The sequence below is a fragment of the Ooceraea biroi genome, chromosome 8, assembly GCF_003672135.1.
Source record: "Ooceraea biroi isolate clonal line C1 chromosome 8, Obir_v5.4, whole genome shotgun sequence".
In the NCBI taxonomy this organism is placed as follows: Eukaryota; Metazoa; Arthropoda; class Insecta; order Hymenoptera; family Formicidae; genus Ooceraea; species Ooceraea biroi.
Genome location: NC_039513.1, coordinates 1818179 through 1833745, shown reverse-complemented (window position 1 = coordinate 1833745; position 15567 = coordinate 1818179). Strand labels below are relative to the sequence as shown.

The window sequence follows — 15567 nt, the reverse complement described above, 5'->3', positions numbered from 1 at the left end:
GCCGCTCGGTAAAGTATCGCTCCCCCCCCAAACTGCGAGAGGAACGATCCCGACGGAATATTTGTGCTTCCTCAATCCTATTGCACCTTGTGACGGACGTCCCGAAACGTCACGTCACAGCGTACAAGGTGAGATTTTTTATGTACTTGGCGTACTTTTTTCACCTTTATAAAGTTTTTTTAATGGGATTGTACATGTTTTCAAGTATACAAAACAATTTAAAAAATTTTTTAAACAAAATGGCAGCGCTAGAGCTCTGCAAACAAAAATGCTTTTTTCTGGAGGGCTTCCGGGGCTTGCAGCAGAAGTGTCCTACACTTTTATCTAGAACAAAAAATGGAATATTTTCATAATCTACATTAGATTTGCTATAGAAGTGCGTAGGGATATGTTAAAATATTGATTTTTGTAGAAATGGCGAACGTTCGAAAAACAGTTTTCATTTTCACCTAAACAATATTCAGTGAAAAATTTTTTATAACAAACAAAGTTGTTAACCAATCGTAAAAATCCTATATACTTCTTTAGAGAATTTAGTTCAGAATCTACTGTTAAAATTTTAAGTGAATCGAATAAAGTTCGTTGAAGGTATGCTGCAAGCCAATTTGAAAAATGTGATTTCGAGAAAAACGCGTTTAAAGTTTTGAGTAACATTATTTCGTATTTAACTCTAGAAATTTTTAATTTACCTTTTTTTCTGCGATGCCTGCACCATACAACTGTCCTTCCAGATTAATATTCTCCTCCTCTTCTTTTTTTTTTGATGATCTGGAGGCCCTACGAGCATCTTTAGCGGCATCTGTGAGTGAGCGCTCGGCAGCCTTCACGCGGCGCGCGTCTGTCTTGACGCAGAAATTGTAGCAATTGTGGCCCACAGTTAGTTGCATTACTTGCATGACTTCCATTACGCTTGATAATCCGTCGTTAAATGTGGAAACTGCAATATTGGATACAATGTCGACCACCATTTTGCCACTTGAAACTATTTTAGGAGCGATCGACCATATAATCGAATTGCAACTTTCGTTGTTATTTTGCGTGAAACCTCCTAAGCAACGATTGAGTAAATCGTTGCTGTTTAAATCTTCATAAATTGGCTTCAGGCAGTCAAAGACTTCTTTTGGAAGAGGCATCTTATGTTGATATTCACATAAATTGTCCAAGGCTTACGCTCTTTGCCACGAACACCACGAATCCACACCGACCGGGCATTTATCGTGTTGCGGCATTTCATCCGTGGAAAGTTTGTGATAAAGAGTTGTCCAAATGTCGTTTCGCATTTTTTCGACGGAATCCGGATGGCCAAGCCGTAATATACAGTTAGTTCGTCGATTAATTTGGCAGTTAACTTGCCTTTACCGCCAAGACCTTTCGTGTTTTTTTTTTAATTTCGCAGACGCGTGCCCATACGCTTCTGCACATGGTCTATACATTCTTTTTTAGAAACTATAAAATCTTTATAAGGTTTAGCATCTAAAATCCCTTTAAGGGGGGATTCTCATGTAAAGAGCCAAAAAGAAGCAGATTTTTCGGAATTTTTTTTCAAGAACGTATTTAGTCAAAGGATCTCAAACTTTAATAGTACATCAATACATGTAAAGAGAATATAAAAATATTTTTTTGGTTAAAAAAAACATATATAGATATAGGTATGGACGCCGCCTTCAGCGGCTTCGGCGTCGCAGGCGTCAAACGGTGTGCAGTCTAGCATCCGCTATAATGGTCTGAAACAGAATATTCAACAATATTTATTAATTATAGATCATTACGCATCGTTTGAACCTCATGAAGCAAGAAAAAAAACCAAATTGAAAAGAATGGCGACATTTGAAAAAAAAAGCTGTTTTTTCATTAAAATTTTCATTGTTATTGTGAAATAAACATTATTTACTTTAAACATTTTTGTTGCTTTTGAGGTTCATACGATGAACAATATAATTGTCTACATGTAGAGCCCCGAAAGAGCCCAATCGGTCTAATATTTTTTTAGTTATCCTGCACACCAGTTTGAAAAAAGTGATTTCGAGAAAAACGCGTTTAAAGTTTTCGGTTATAAAAAGTAAAGCTTTTCAATACTTACAGTCCTAATCGGCGATTCCAGGGCCATATAGTAGGCCTTCTGCATCCTCGTATAATTGCTGCTGTTGTAAATTCAGTTCTTTGCGAGCAGTTCGAGCTTCTTTCGAGCTACTGAGGCTTCGTCACTCCTGTTGCCGTATTCGCGCGGCGTCATACGAGTCTGCATACTCCTTACAATGGGTACCGATCTTTAGTTCTAATGTGTCCATAATTTTTAAAACGGCGAAATAGCCTTCGTTGAATAATCCTGCAGCAATATATGCGGCTATTTCCACTGTTCGGATGCCACAATATAAATATTTCGGAGCCAAACGCCAAACACACGAATTGAAGCTCTCGTAAAAATTTCCTGCCTCAGCTATACAAGTACGCGAAGGTATATCACAACAAAAGAAAACCATTAGACGTATACCTGCGAAGTTGTTTGTTATGTACGAGTGTATGAGTGAGGACAGACGAGACGCGTGTCTCCGCTCCAAGCGCTCCCAGCTACCTACTCAACGCGCGGTCGAAAACTCGACTATAACTATACGTAGAGGTCGAATATCGATTTGTAACTTTAGGAACATATTTTCCACATGTATTAGAGTTGATTTAAGCAAAAAAAATTTTTTGACTCGTTACATGAGAATCCCCCCTTAAAAGTCTTGCTGTCTCCATCGCCGATGTAATGGGAATATTTAACATTATGAAGAGTTTCGGAGCGTAAAAACATCTCGACAACTGCATCCATTTCCATCTTTTCAGCTGACCCCTCATGATTCGCTTGGCACTGCTCCGAATGCGACTTCGCCCATTCTTGATATTCTGCAGTATCCTCCTTCTTTTTCCAATATTCGCAGACCTTACAATATTTCGATTTAACAAGAACGTCGACCACTTTGCCAGTGTACCACCCGATGAGCGTGACTAATCCATAGAGCGACGAAAATCCCCGCTCCCTCCACGACCCATCATCGGACACAGTAATCCCATTAGTCTGTCCTTTTTCTATAGATAGTTTCTTCTCCTCTTCAGCTACTTTCTTAATACATTTTGCACGAACAGTTTCCGTTACGACAAAAATGTTTTGAATAATACGATCATAACATGTTTGAAAAACCGGCCGTGGAAGATCCATAAATGCACAAAATTTAATAATGCCGTTTAAACCAATTCCCAATAAACGCATTGCAAGTACTATTCGGCGGTTAACCTCGTATGAGTTATTAATTAAGGGACAACTATTTATAAAAACGTTGTCGCACTCTCTGCAAGTAACTACAATTGTGAAGCCTAAACCACATTTTTCCCGCACTGTTTACAAACAATAATTTCAGAAAGTGCAGAAAAAACTGCAACAAAGTTTATCAGTCGGTATCCAAATGATGCGTTCACTTCAATGTCATAATTGTCTTCAGACAGCTTCAGTTTGTTTGCGGATGTACTGACGCTCTCAGATTCTGCTTCAATCTCGTATCGATTCAGCGGCCGCCTATTTGAAATTTTACTTCTTTTCGAAGACCAAGTTTTCTCTTTTTTACCTTTATGTGATCTGTACACTTTATCACTCATGATGATGACAATTATTGAAAAAGTAAGTGATAACAAGAACTGGAGCAGCGACTATCAAGTATTCAAAACAAGCGTCCTGTAACGTACGAACAGCGTGGCTTCAACGGTTATATTGATGCTATATAGTGTATTTCTTTATTGAATAGATGGCGTTGGAAGCTATAAAAGATTAGCACCATCTACTATACTTACATACTGAAGCTTGCTATTCATTGAAAATTGATATAATGTATTTTACGGAGCTTAGAAATCTTGAACCGCTGCGCACTGTTCCGAAATGTTCGATGTTGTGCTATGTATCACTTTACAAAATCGGTTCTAAAATGACTTTAAAAAAATTTTTCACATATAAGACCAATTGCACCTTATTTTTAAGACTCTAAAGCATCATTTAATGCAAAAAAACATTTTTCGATGTTTTGAAAATTTTACTGTAGTGAAACCCCTTAAGTACTTTTCGAGTTATAAGGCTTGAAAGTTACAATACCCATTGCTCAAGTTGTACCACGCGGATCAATTTCCTTGGGATCAATTTCTAAGGTCATGTGAATATTCTAAATAGTGAAATTAACTTTGACTGTATAGGAAAGATCGACAAATTTTCAGACTCCATGTTGTTGGTTACGTAATTTCAAGGTCAAACAGTAGGTAGTTCCGAATTATTATTTCAAAGTCAAGAGTGGAACATTCAGAAATGGTCTTTGCTTTAAGCGGCCCATCCACGATCAAACATGTTGCGCAAAAAGTAGTTGCGCAAAATATTGTTGCACAAATTAAAATCCCACACACGCTGACACTTATTGTGCAAAATTTCAGTCGTGCCTAGATCTCGGTGGTGATCGCTTCGTCGGGCGCACGTGATAAATAATTTCGTTCCATTTTAATATATTATGTTGTAAAAGAAATATGACTACTGAAGCCTGTGCCGCCATAATATTGGCATTACAATGTAGTCCTACAAGAAATAAAAAAAGAACACATAAATACTGGACGAAAGAATGGTATAAAAAACGTGCCACATTTACGAATCAAAATTTATTACAAGAACTAATAATAATCTCTCCTGCGGATTACAATAATTTTATGCGAATGGAGTATCCAACATTTTTGGAGTTATTGGATATGGTTTCGCCGCTAATACAAAAAGAAAACAGGGTAATGAGAGATGCAATTTCTGCTAACGAGAGGCTTTCAACAACAGTACGATTTCTTGCAGCCGGACAGAGTTTTGAAGATCTGAAATTTTCAACTGCACTAGCGCCGCAGACAATTGGAAAAATAATAATGGAAACTTGTGATGCTTTAATAAAGACTCTCAAAAAGAATATTAAGGTAACTTAAGGGGTAACACCTATGTAAAATTTTCAAAAAATCGTTTTTTTCTTTTAAAATACACTTTAAGGTCTTAAAAATGAAGTGCAAGTGGTTTTATGGCGATTAAACTTTTTTTCCCAAAGTTATAGGCTCTCGCGCCAAGCGCCTCACCACAGTGCTGCTAGAGCGCGCGGTACTTCGAAACATTTGGGTTCGTAGGGTACAAATATTTTTACCTGCAGGTATCTGTGACGATTCTAAGCTGTCGAATAAGCGTATTGATGTTATGAGTACTCTATTTCTTTCAGATGTATTAGTATAACTCTCGCACTACAGCTGTTGACAAGACGCTAGTCGGACGCGCATTGAGCGTCTCCTTGATTCTTACTGTATAATTTAAATACCGTTGTTTAATAATTATTTTGTAAAGTTTCGTGTAAAAGTGACAATGAGTGACAAAGGAAAGAAAGTATATACTTCAAAAAGCATCAAGCTCTCCGATCGCTCACTCAGCGATGCAGCGAAAGAGGCTCGCTTGAGCTTAAAATCTGCGAGAAAAGACGAAGAGGATGAAAATCTTGCTGTTGAAGGGCAACTTTATGGTCCTGGGATCGCAGACTAAAGGTAAATTCACTACAAGTAAAAAATTTCAATAGTTAATCTAAAAATATCAACATTCGAAACTTTAAACGCGTTTTTCTCAAAACAGCATTTTTAAAGTTGGCTAGCAGTAGAACTCAAATAATTTTTAACCAATTTACTTCAAATTTTAACAGTATCTAAAAAATACAATTTTCTACAGAAATACGTAGGATTTTTTTGATAAGTTAAAAATTTTTTTAGTTACAGCTGATTTTACTCAACTTTTTTTGTGAAAAATTGGATTTTTTTTAAAACTCCGCCATTTTATCAAAAATCAATATTTTCAAAAACGGCTACGTATTTCTCTAGGTATTGAAGTAAAGAAAATGAAAAAAATTGTTTTTTGGTTCTAAACCAAAAATTACGGCATTTATGCTGCTAGCCGCGGACCACCTTGCCAAATCGACTGTCTCCTTCACACTGCTGCAAATCCACCATTTTGTAAAATTTAATTATGAAAAAATTATTTTTTGTACTTTTTGACATGCCTCATTAAGTTATCAAACTCATTTTTTGACAGCACGATTCAGTAAATCAAAAAAAATTTCCAAAAATAGACCTCTTTTTCAGCCGGTTACATAGGTGTTACCCCTTAAATGCTTTTATATATATACTTATAATAACTGGAACATAATATTATTAATATTGTGAATCCCTCATAACATTATAAATATATTCTTGTCCATTGTATGATGTGTCGGTAGGGGAAGGGAGGGGCGTAGAAACTAAAGGGGGATATAGAGGCATAGGTACAGGTGTTGTGTTATAAGCAAAAGTACGATTAGAACATGTAGAAGATGGTCTTGGCATTTGTGGAGAATTCGAAGGGCCATTGATAACTATTGAATATCTATGTAATGTACCAAGCCGAGCTTCAAATAAAATATCATTGATAGCTTTTTTGGCTAATATTTGTTGGTCAGGTTGTAACTTCATATATTCTAGTGCTCAAGATTTCCCTAAAATATTAGCTTCATCATTGCTCGTACGTAGATGTTCACAAGCCATTGAAAGGAGTTCATTTCTTTTATCTTCGATTTCCTTGTTGTTGAAAGATAGGACAAGAGAGGAACGGTAATCCGGTGACTGGTGAGTCAGGAAGAGCTGGGTAGAAATGAATTAGCCGATTATTTTGTAGATTAGATTCTATGTCTATTTAAGCCGAATGCCGAGTACATACTAAATTCGAGAAGGTGATCGCTTTGTGTTCGATCACTCGAATGTTCTTTCAGATGGTGGGGGTATAAGATAGTGACTACGCGGGTTTAGGTCGGGTACCTGGACATTGCCGATGTGTAAGTTCAAAACAAAAATAGAGACGCGACATCGCGCTAGTGATTCGAGTTCAGGGTTACATTACAGATGTGAAACAGCTGTTCGCCAAACATATTTTAAGCGGATATTTAGACATAGGTTGAGTAGGTTTGCCCGAACATTTCCTCCCGACTTGTCAACCTTGTTGGTTGACAAACTGAGTGGACAATCTCGCGCCGCCTGATTATTGAAGAAAACGTATACTACATATTAATCTGCGAGTTTCAACGAAAGGGTTGTGTTCCGAAGTAGTGCTGTAATGTTATGACGCGGTCTTATTAGATTGGGTTTCAATAGGTAACAGACACAGTTTTGTGATTGGTCGCTTCAAAATCGAGCATTGAGTCTTCACTGTTACGACTCGCACTAGACCGTCTTGGCCGGGGTGCGTCTCAATAACGCGAGCTAACGGCCACTTTGTCGGTGGATAACGCTCATCCCTGACAAGCACCAAGGACCCCGTTCCGATAGATGTTTGAGCCTTTTGCCATTTCGGTAGAGTTTGAAGCTGATGTACGTATTCTTGAGACCATCGCAGCTAGAAGGATTCGGTCATTTTCTGTAAAAGTTGCCAACGAGACAACCGAGTGTCGGGCAGCTCGATCAATGTAGGTTCCGGTATCGTCGTGAGCGCTGTGCCGATGAGAAGATGCCCTGGAGTTAATGCTGAGAGGTCGTTTGGATCATCAGAGAGCGCGCCGAGTGGCCGCGAATTGAGAACCGCTTCAATCTGAGCAAGCAACGTGGCGAATTCCTCGTAGGTTAAGACCGTGTCACCGATGATACGTTTTAGATGATGCTTAGTCGATTTAACTCCGGCCTCCCATTTTCCGCCGCAATGAGGGGCAGCGGGTGGGTTGAATTTCCAGCAGGTTCCGTCGTTTGCTAGGACATTAGCAAGATGACTCCAGTCTTTAGAGGCGGCCGCGAATAATTGTCGTAGTTCCCGATCAGCGCCGATGAGATTTGTGCCGCAGTCGCTGGTGAGCGTAGAACAAATCCCTCGGCGGCTGACAAAACGCCTGTAAGCAGCTAGAAAGCCAGCCGTGGAGTAATCGGTGGCAACCTCGAGGTGTACTGCCGATGAGGAGACATATGAAAAGGATTAAGAATCCCTTATACCGTTTTGCGCCTCGTCCGCGAAAAGTTTTCAGAGTAAACGGTCCGGCGTAGTCTACTCCAGTATTAAGGAAGGCGCGAGCCGGAGTTACACGGGACAGGGTCAGTTGACCCATGCGTTGCTGAAGAGTGGATGCCTGATGACGCACACACGTTAGGCATCGATGTATGAACATCCGAATAGGTACTCGTCCACCGAGGATCCAAAATCGTTGTCGTAGGGAGGCTAGAGTGAGTTGGGTTTCGCCGTGGAGCGTCGCGAGATGATGATGGCGGATAAGAAGAGTGGTGAGCGGCAATTCACGAGGGAGTATGAACGGGTTCCGTTGATCAGGATGAAGCGGGGCAAAGCGCAGTCGACCGCCTAGTCGCAGTAGTCCAGCTGAGTCGAGAAATGGAGTCAGTTTGTGTAGATGCGACGATCTGTCGAGAGGCCTTTTTTGTTTAAGATGCTCGATGTCCTTTGAAAACGATCTGGTCTGCGTGTATTTTATCCAGTGCATCAAGGATTCCTCGAGCTCTTCGGGTTGAGCGGGCGGGAGTATGCCTCAGATGATTTTGGTTTTTTAAATCGTTGAATTGCTCGTCGGCAATGTGTCGTGATTCTGAGCAGTCGAGACAGAGAGGAGTAGCAATCGATGAGGAAGTTTGATGGTGTTTTGTCCACGAGTTGGATCGTCATGCAAGCTGTTGAGCTCTCGTTGAGTGCTAGTGTTCTGTCGACCGGAGGTGTGGGCTCAGGCCAACTAGCCGATGATTGACGCAGCCAGCTCGGTTCGGACCACCAGAGTTCATTGGCTCCGAGAACTTAAGGAGTAGTGCCTCTTGACACTATATCGGCAGGATTCTGATCACCTGGTACGTGGTGCCACCGTGAATTCGATAGCTCTTGAATCTTGGAGACTCGGTTGCGAACGTAATTCTTCCACCGGGATGGATGGCTGCGAATCCACAAGAGCGCGACCGTGGAATCCGTCCACAGATGCGTTGAGGCTTCTTCGAAACGGAGGGTCTTTCGCACTTGAGTAACGAGTCGCACAAGGAGGACAGCCGCACAAAGTTCGAGTCGCGGGATGGTTACGTGTTTTGGAGGTGCGACTCTCGTTTTAGAACACACGAGTCTAACGTGAATATCATCGAGATCCCGGAGAACACGCAGATAGACAACGGTAGCCATAGCGAGTTGGGAGGCGTCCGCAAATCCATGGATTTCAACGTCAAGCACCGAGTCTGAGTACCCGAGCCATCGCGGAATGGTGATCGCGGAAACGAATGTAAGACCTTGTAAGTATGATCTCCATCGGCAGGTGAGTTCGTGGGGAAGATCCTCGTCCCACTCGAGTCGAATAACCCAGAGTTCTTGCATGAAAATTTTTGCGACGATAATAATCGGAGCGAGCTACCCGAGCGGATCGAACAGCTGCGCGATTTGAGAGAGGTCTGTACGTTTATTTACTGCGTCAGCGTTTGATAGAGTTGGTGCTGAGAAGAAAAAAAGGTCCGACTGTTGATGTCAGCTTATTCCTAGTGTTCGAAATGTGCGATCGTCAAGGGAGAGAGTTGCTTCTTCCCGGTCTTGTTCAGGAATCTGTGCGAGAACTGCGGGACAATTGGCCATCCACTTTCGTAGAGGAAACCCGCCCGCCCTGAGAACGTGTTGGATTTGACGGATACTCTCCTGAGCGTCTTCGATAGAGTCAGCTCCGGCTAGAATGTCGTCCACATAAGATTGCCGACGAATGATGTTAGCTGCTCTTGGGTGAGTTCTGGAATTCTCGTCCGCGAGTTGGTGTAAGCAGCGTAAGGCTAGATAAGGTGCGCAGGCGAGCCCATAAGTGACGGTGCACAGAACGAACGAGCGAATCTTGTCATGAGAAGATTCTCGCCAGAGTATCTGTTGTAATGGCCAATCGTCTTCATGCACCTGGATTTGTCGGTACAGTTTTGTAATGTCGGCAGCGAAAACATACTGATGGAGGCGCCATCGAAGCAGAACATCAACGAGATCAGTGAGGAGTTTCGGTCCTATGTGCAAGCACTGGTTCAATGACTTCCCTGAGCTCGTTTTTTGCGATCCGTTAAAGACTACTCGTAATTTCGTAGTCGAGCTACTGGGTCGAAGCACTCCGTGGTGTGGGAGATAGAATTCGCACGAGAAAGTTGATTTTTCGTTGCTGAAGGATTCGCGCATGTGACCGAGATCCTCATATTCGCGAAGAAATTCGATATACTGAGTTTTGAGAACATTGTCCGATTGGAACCGTCTTTCCATACGCAGGAGCATTCGAAGCGCGATGTCTTTTGAGTCGCCAAAGGTAGCCGGAAGAGTTCTGAGTGGTAATTGCACGATGAATCTGCCGTCCGAGGCATGGATGTGTGTAGCGATGAAGTGATTGTCACATTGAATTTCGTCAGGCGACAGTGACGGCGCCATTTGAACCGTGTCTTCCTGTATCCAAAATTTTTGCATGAGAGTCGAGAGCTCGAAGTCGGAAGTACATTGAAAACTGGAAACCTGTGATGTTGGTTGCTCGTCATCGGCCGCGACGGGTCCCGAGAGAATCCACCCTAGTGAGGTACGTTGAGCGATTGGTGCGTCTGGCGGTCCACGACGAAGTCCCTCTTCGAGGATTTTGGAGTAGACATTGGCGCTAAGAAGGATATCGATTTTTCCTGGTGCTAGGTAGTCCGGGTCAGCCAACTGTACTCCTGAGAGATGTGGCCAATTGAGCGGCAGACTTACTCTAGGTGGAAGATAGGCTGTGATGCTCGACAAAATAAGAGCTTCGACGTGGAGATGAACCGTTGAGATGACTCGTGATGAGATCTTAAGTGTTGTTTTTCCGTGAGCATGACTGGATCGATGTGCTCCGATTCCGATGATTGGAACGGAGGCTGGCCGTCGTGGAAGCTGAAGAAGTTGTACATGAGATTCCGATACAAAGGAGGCTTCCGAGCCCTGATCCAGAAGAGCTCGCACGCGAACTTGTTTTCCGGCTCGGGACGTCACATTAACTTGAACCGTTGCGAAAATAACGGGTGATCTACGAATTACCGTCAGCAAGGCTAGATGACTCGAGATTTGCAGAGCTGCTGAGCCGAGAGTAGATTCTCGCGTGCTCGGAGAGGGTCGCAACGCGCTTTCAGTCGAGGAGGTTTGACTGCTAGCCGGCGAGGATTGAGCCGTCGGGAGCGCGGAAGGCGATTCGTTGTCGGCGGAAGAGCGATTTCCGTGGAGTAGAGTGTGATGATTTATTTGACATTGACGACATCGCTTGGTCGATCGACACGCTTTTACTTGATGCGGCCCGAGGCAGTTAAAGCAGAGTTTTCGTGAGATGACGAATTCGCGTCGTTGAGTTGCCTGCTTCGCAATAAATTGCGGATAGTTCGATATATAATGATTCGCACCGCACAGCACACACTTTTGATCATGAGAAATGGCATTATGAGCGCGGGCTTCTGGTGTCGCGACACGAGATGAGTTGCCGTTTGCAGATCCGCCCTTCCGGCCGGGAGCGCGCTCAACCGCTTCGAGAGTATTTATTCTTCGTAGAATAAAACTGTCAAGCTGCTCGAAATTCGCGTAAACGCTGGACTCGCTTATTGTCGTTTCCGACTGTTTAAGAGACTCCGTGTCGAGCTTCCGAGCAACAATGTAGACTAAGATATGATCCTAATGTTCAGTGGGACAGCCGAGAGAGGTCAATGCGCCGATTGCCTCGGTTATATCGCCATGAAGTCGCTTGAGATTTTGCGAAGACTCGGCCTTCGCGCAGCGAGCTGAGAAGAATTGCACGAGTTGTGTATCGATTAAAATTCGGGTGTTTTCATACCGAGCCGTGAGCGTAGTCCAAGCTCGTTGGAAGTTTTCTGTAGATACCGGGATGTTTTTTAACAGTTGAGCTGGCTCGTTGAGAAGACTGGTCTTGAGGTAATGGAGCTTTTCTACTTCTGAAATGTCCAAGTTGTCGATGATCATGGACGAAAATAAGTCTCGGAAACTTCGCCATTGCAGGTAATCGCCTGCGAAGGTTGGCAGAGAAATTTTTGGGAGATCACGTGAGTGAGAACATCCAGAGATAGCCTGAGGTGAGTCCGAGATCGACGGTTTTTCCCCGGCCGGTGCTGTCAGTTCATGCAGAATGTCCAGAAGATCGCCGTGCGCCTCGATGAATTTTTCCTCGCATTGTTCACGAACTCCTTCCATAAAATAAAGAAGCTTGGCCGACTCGGCATCCATGTAATCCCGCACTGCCTCATCCATTTTTACAAATTTCGCCCAGTTCATCTTTAAATTATCGATACGGCTGGTTACGTTACCACGCGTGCGCTTCGCGGCGCCTTTCTTTTCGAGGTTTTCGATGGTTCGAGAGATGAGGCCGAAAAGATCCATTTGTTTCGCGATCACCTTTTTCATTTTTTCACCAGATGCCATCGTGGTTTCTTTTCACTTTATAAACGAGCAATTTACCTTTCCGCACAGGGAGCGCTCCTCGGAGTAAGCGCGAGATCGAGTCACTTTCACACCACTCGTGACCGTTCGCGTCCGTATCACGCGGCCACTCTTTACATGCGGTAACGGAATTCCGTAGCTCTTCTCAATTTGAGACCGTACCGTATCCGGCTCGAAGGACCAAAATTTATGTTGAAAGATAGAACAAGAGAGGAACGGTAATCCGGTGACTGGTGAGTCAGGAAGAGCTGGGTAGAAATGAATTAGCCGATTATTTTGTAGATTAGATTCTATGTCTATTTAAGCCAACTGCCGAGTACATACTAGATTCGAGAAGGTGATTGCTTTGTGTTCGATCACTCGAGTGTTCTTTCAGATGGTGGGGGTATAAGATAGTGACTACGCGGGTTTAGATCGGGTACCTGGACATTGCTGATGTGTAAGTTCAAAACAAAAATAGAGACGCGACATCGCGCTAGTGATTCGAGTTCAGGGTTACATTACAGATGTGAAACAGCTGTTCGCCAAACATATTTTAAGCGGATATTTAGACATAGGTTGAGTAGGTTTGTCCGAACACTTGTTCTTAAATATTTTTCATCGAGGATTTTGAATTGGTGTTGCTGACCTCTCCCTAGATTGCGTATCATCTTCAATGGCAGTATTTTCCTGAAATTATATAATGTAATAAATAATATTATAATAGGAAATATACATATACATACACTGAGCTATATTAATATACAATAAATGAGGGACTATTTTTTAAGTCAATGTAATTCATTTTAAGACAATTACTGCATTCTCTAGTAGCAATTTCGATCACAATATTAATTAATTTTGCAATTTGTTTTTAAGATTCCACAAGACGAAAATGGATGGAAACAAATAGCTACAGAATTTGAACAGCTATGGAATTATCCCCACTGCATAGGAGCTATAGATGGGCAGCATATACAGATACGAAAACCTGTCGGATATAGCTCATACTATTTTAATTATAAAAATACATTTAGTGTTATACTTATGGCAATTGTAAATGTCAATTATGAGTTTATTATGGTAGATGTTGGATCAAACGGTCGATGCTCTGATGGGGGAGTATTTGCAAATACTACATTTTTTCTCAACTAAAAGACAAACTGTTGAAAATTCCAGAGCCAGAACCGGTAATACTTAAGGAGAGTCTCTTCCTCGCCGATTTCGTTCAAACTTTACAATATCGTTTATTTTGATGAAAAAATACGATTGCGAGAAGGAAAATCGTCGCTCTCAACTAGAAAGAAAGTTATCACCTACTGAAAAATGACAGTTTCGGGGTTAGGAAATCTGTCATACCGGCAATCTACGGGCGTAGCGCACACTGACTGAGCATGCGCGGTGACGTCAAAGTGCGCGTAATTAAACGCGTGTGTACTTGCAATGCAAATTAGTGTTCAATTGTGCACCGTGCAGTTGGACACCGTTTATTTCGACACGGAAAGACATGAAAAAAAGCGTTTTCCACCCACACATCCTGTGAGGGGGGGTGCGGGTGGGGGGCCGAAGGCCCCCCGCACCCCTCCTTCGGTGTGTGTGTGTGTATGTGCGCACGCGCGCAAACAAACTATGTCCATCTTTCCGTGTCCAGGTCTTATAAACGTTCTCACTTTAATATTAAAGTGAGAACCAGAGAGGAACCTGAGAGCAGCCAAATAATTTAACACATATAAAATAATTTAACACATAAAATAATTTAATACATAGATAATATAGATAATATAACAAAATAATAAATACATAGTGAAATACAGCGTCCAAAGTGCAATAAGGAATTAAAAGTTAATAAAAGTAACCTTTCATTTCGCTGCCAGAAAGTATTTTATGAGAAAAATAAGCATAAAATGTATGTGAGGAAACAATGTGCCCTTACAACAAGTGCAAAAGTTGATACATAGTTTAGCAAATCCAAATTAATCTTGGAAACAGTGTGCAGACTGACTGCATATTTCAGCATGTTAAGGTCTCCGCGACAGCGAACATTAAAAATAAAACAAAAATTCCTTATGGATCTTCCGACATTTCTTCTTGGTCTTCTTGGGTCTTTGGTGGATACAGTTCCGCAATCGCTTGGAAGAACTTGTTTATTCTCTCTTCGTATTTATGAACGCGTTTGAAGAGAAATTCCGCTAAATACCCCGTTAAGTGCGTTGTTCGCGTGCCATATCGTGGGATATTAGCTCTTACTTCTCTCCAAACACGTTCAATGTGTTGAGTGTGGGCTCCTGAAGAAGTAATACATAAAAATAAATATTATATATACGATATTACGAATTACAGTTAGTAAACTGCCAAATAAATGGATAATTACCAAATTATCTTTTCATTTGACATTATAAAAGGACATTATACTATATTTCAAATGTTTGTACTTACCAGTATCTGGGTCGACAAAGTTCCTGGAATGATTTACTGTCAGATGTTGGAAGCCTTCACTGTTTAAGCAGTTGTAAGACTTCCAACAATCTGACAGTATTGTCGTCCCAGGTAGGATCCACTTTTTTATTAATTCGAGGAGAGTTTCTTCCTTACGATCCGGAACTGGCACAAGAAATATTTTCCCTGTGTCTCGTTCGTATCCACCGAAGATCCATTTGCCTTCAATTATCCGGCCTCGATTGTATTTTCGCTTGCCGATTTTTGCTTCGTCCACTTCGATGATTTTGCCTGGCCCTCCAAGTGTCGTCGAGGTCCTTAGACACCAATCAAAGCAAACCTATATCAGTTTTTAAATTACAAATTTAATTGTATATAATATATTACTATATTCAATTATATTAAATGTATCAAACTATACTTACTTCTCGGCAAAACGAAGTCCAATCTACAACTGATGGCTCTGATAATTGAAGTTCAGTGCATAAAAAACTATGTCGCGGAGGCCTTAACATGATGAAATATGCAGTCAGTCTGCATACTGTTTCCAAGCTTAATTTGGATTTGCTAAACCATGTATCAACTTTTACACTTGTTGTAAAGGCACATTGTTTCTTTACATACTTTTTATGCTTATTTTTCTCATAAAATACTTTCTGACAGCGAAATGAAAG

The 15567-nt window shown here is 41.7% G+C and overlaps 2 protein-coding genes across 2 annotated transcripts; both read right to left on the bottom strand.

Annotated features, from left to right (window-relative positions):
* Positions 1 to 233: 233 nt before the first annotated feature.
* Positions 234 to 1866, bottom strand: LOC113562403. Its single transcript, XM_026971838.1, has one exon. The coding sequence runs from the start codon at positions 1131 to 1133 to the stop codon at positions 681 to 683; it is 453 nt and encodes a 150-aa protein (XP_026827639.1). The 5' UTR covers positions 1134 to 1866; the 3' UTR covers positions 234 to 680.
* A 5299-nt stretch (positions 1867 to 7165) lies between these two features.
* Positions 7166 to 12460, bottom strand: LOC113562437. The gene is made up of 4 exons (XM_026971873.1): positions 11906 to 12460; positions 9697 to 11665; positions 7488 to 7980; positions 7166 to 7343 (listed from the first exon to the last, which is right to left on the bottom strand). The coding sequence occupies exons 1-4, from the start codon at positions 12458 to 12460 to the stop codon at positions 7166 to 7168; spliced, it is 3195 nt and encodes a 1064-aa protein (XP_026827674.1).
* Between the last annotated feature and the right edge of the window lie 3107 nt (positions 12461 to 15567).

Coding starts and splice junctions, on each gene's coding strand:
- LOC113562437 (XM_026971873.1), bottom strand. CDS start 12,460: ATGGCATCTGGTGAAAAAATGAAAAAGGTGATCGCGAAACAAATGGAT. Junction 11,666..11,905: donor AACTGTTAAAAAACATCCCG/GTATCTACAGAA, acceptor GTTGCTCGGAAG/CTCGACACGGAGTCTCTTAA. Junction 7,344..7,487: donor ATCGAGCTGCCCGACACTCG/GTTGTCTCGTTG, acceptor GGTGCTTGTCAG/GGATGAGCGTTATCCACCGA.
- LOC113562403 (XM_026971838.1), bottom strand. CDS start 1,133: ATGCCTCTTCCAAAAGAAGTCTTTGACTGCCTGAAGCCAATTTATGAA.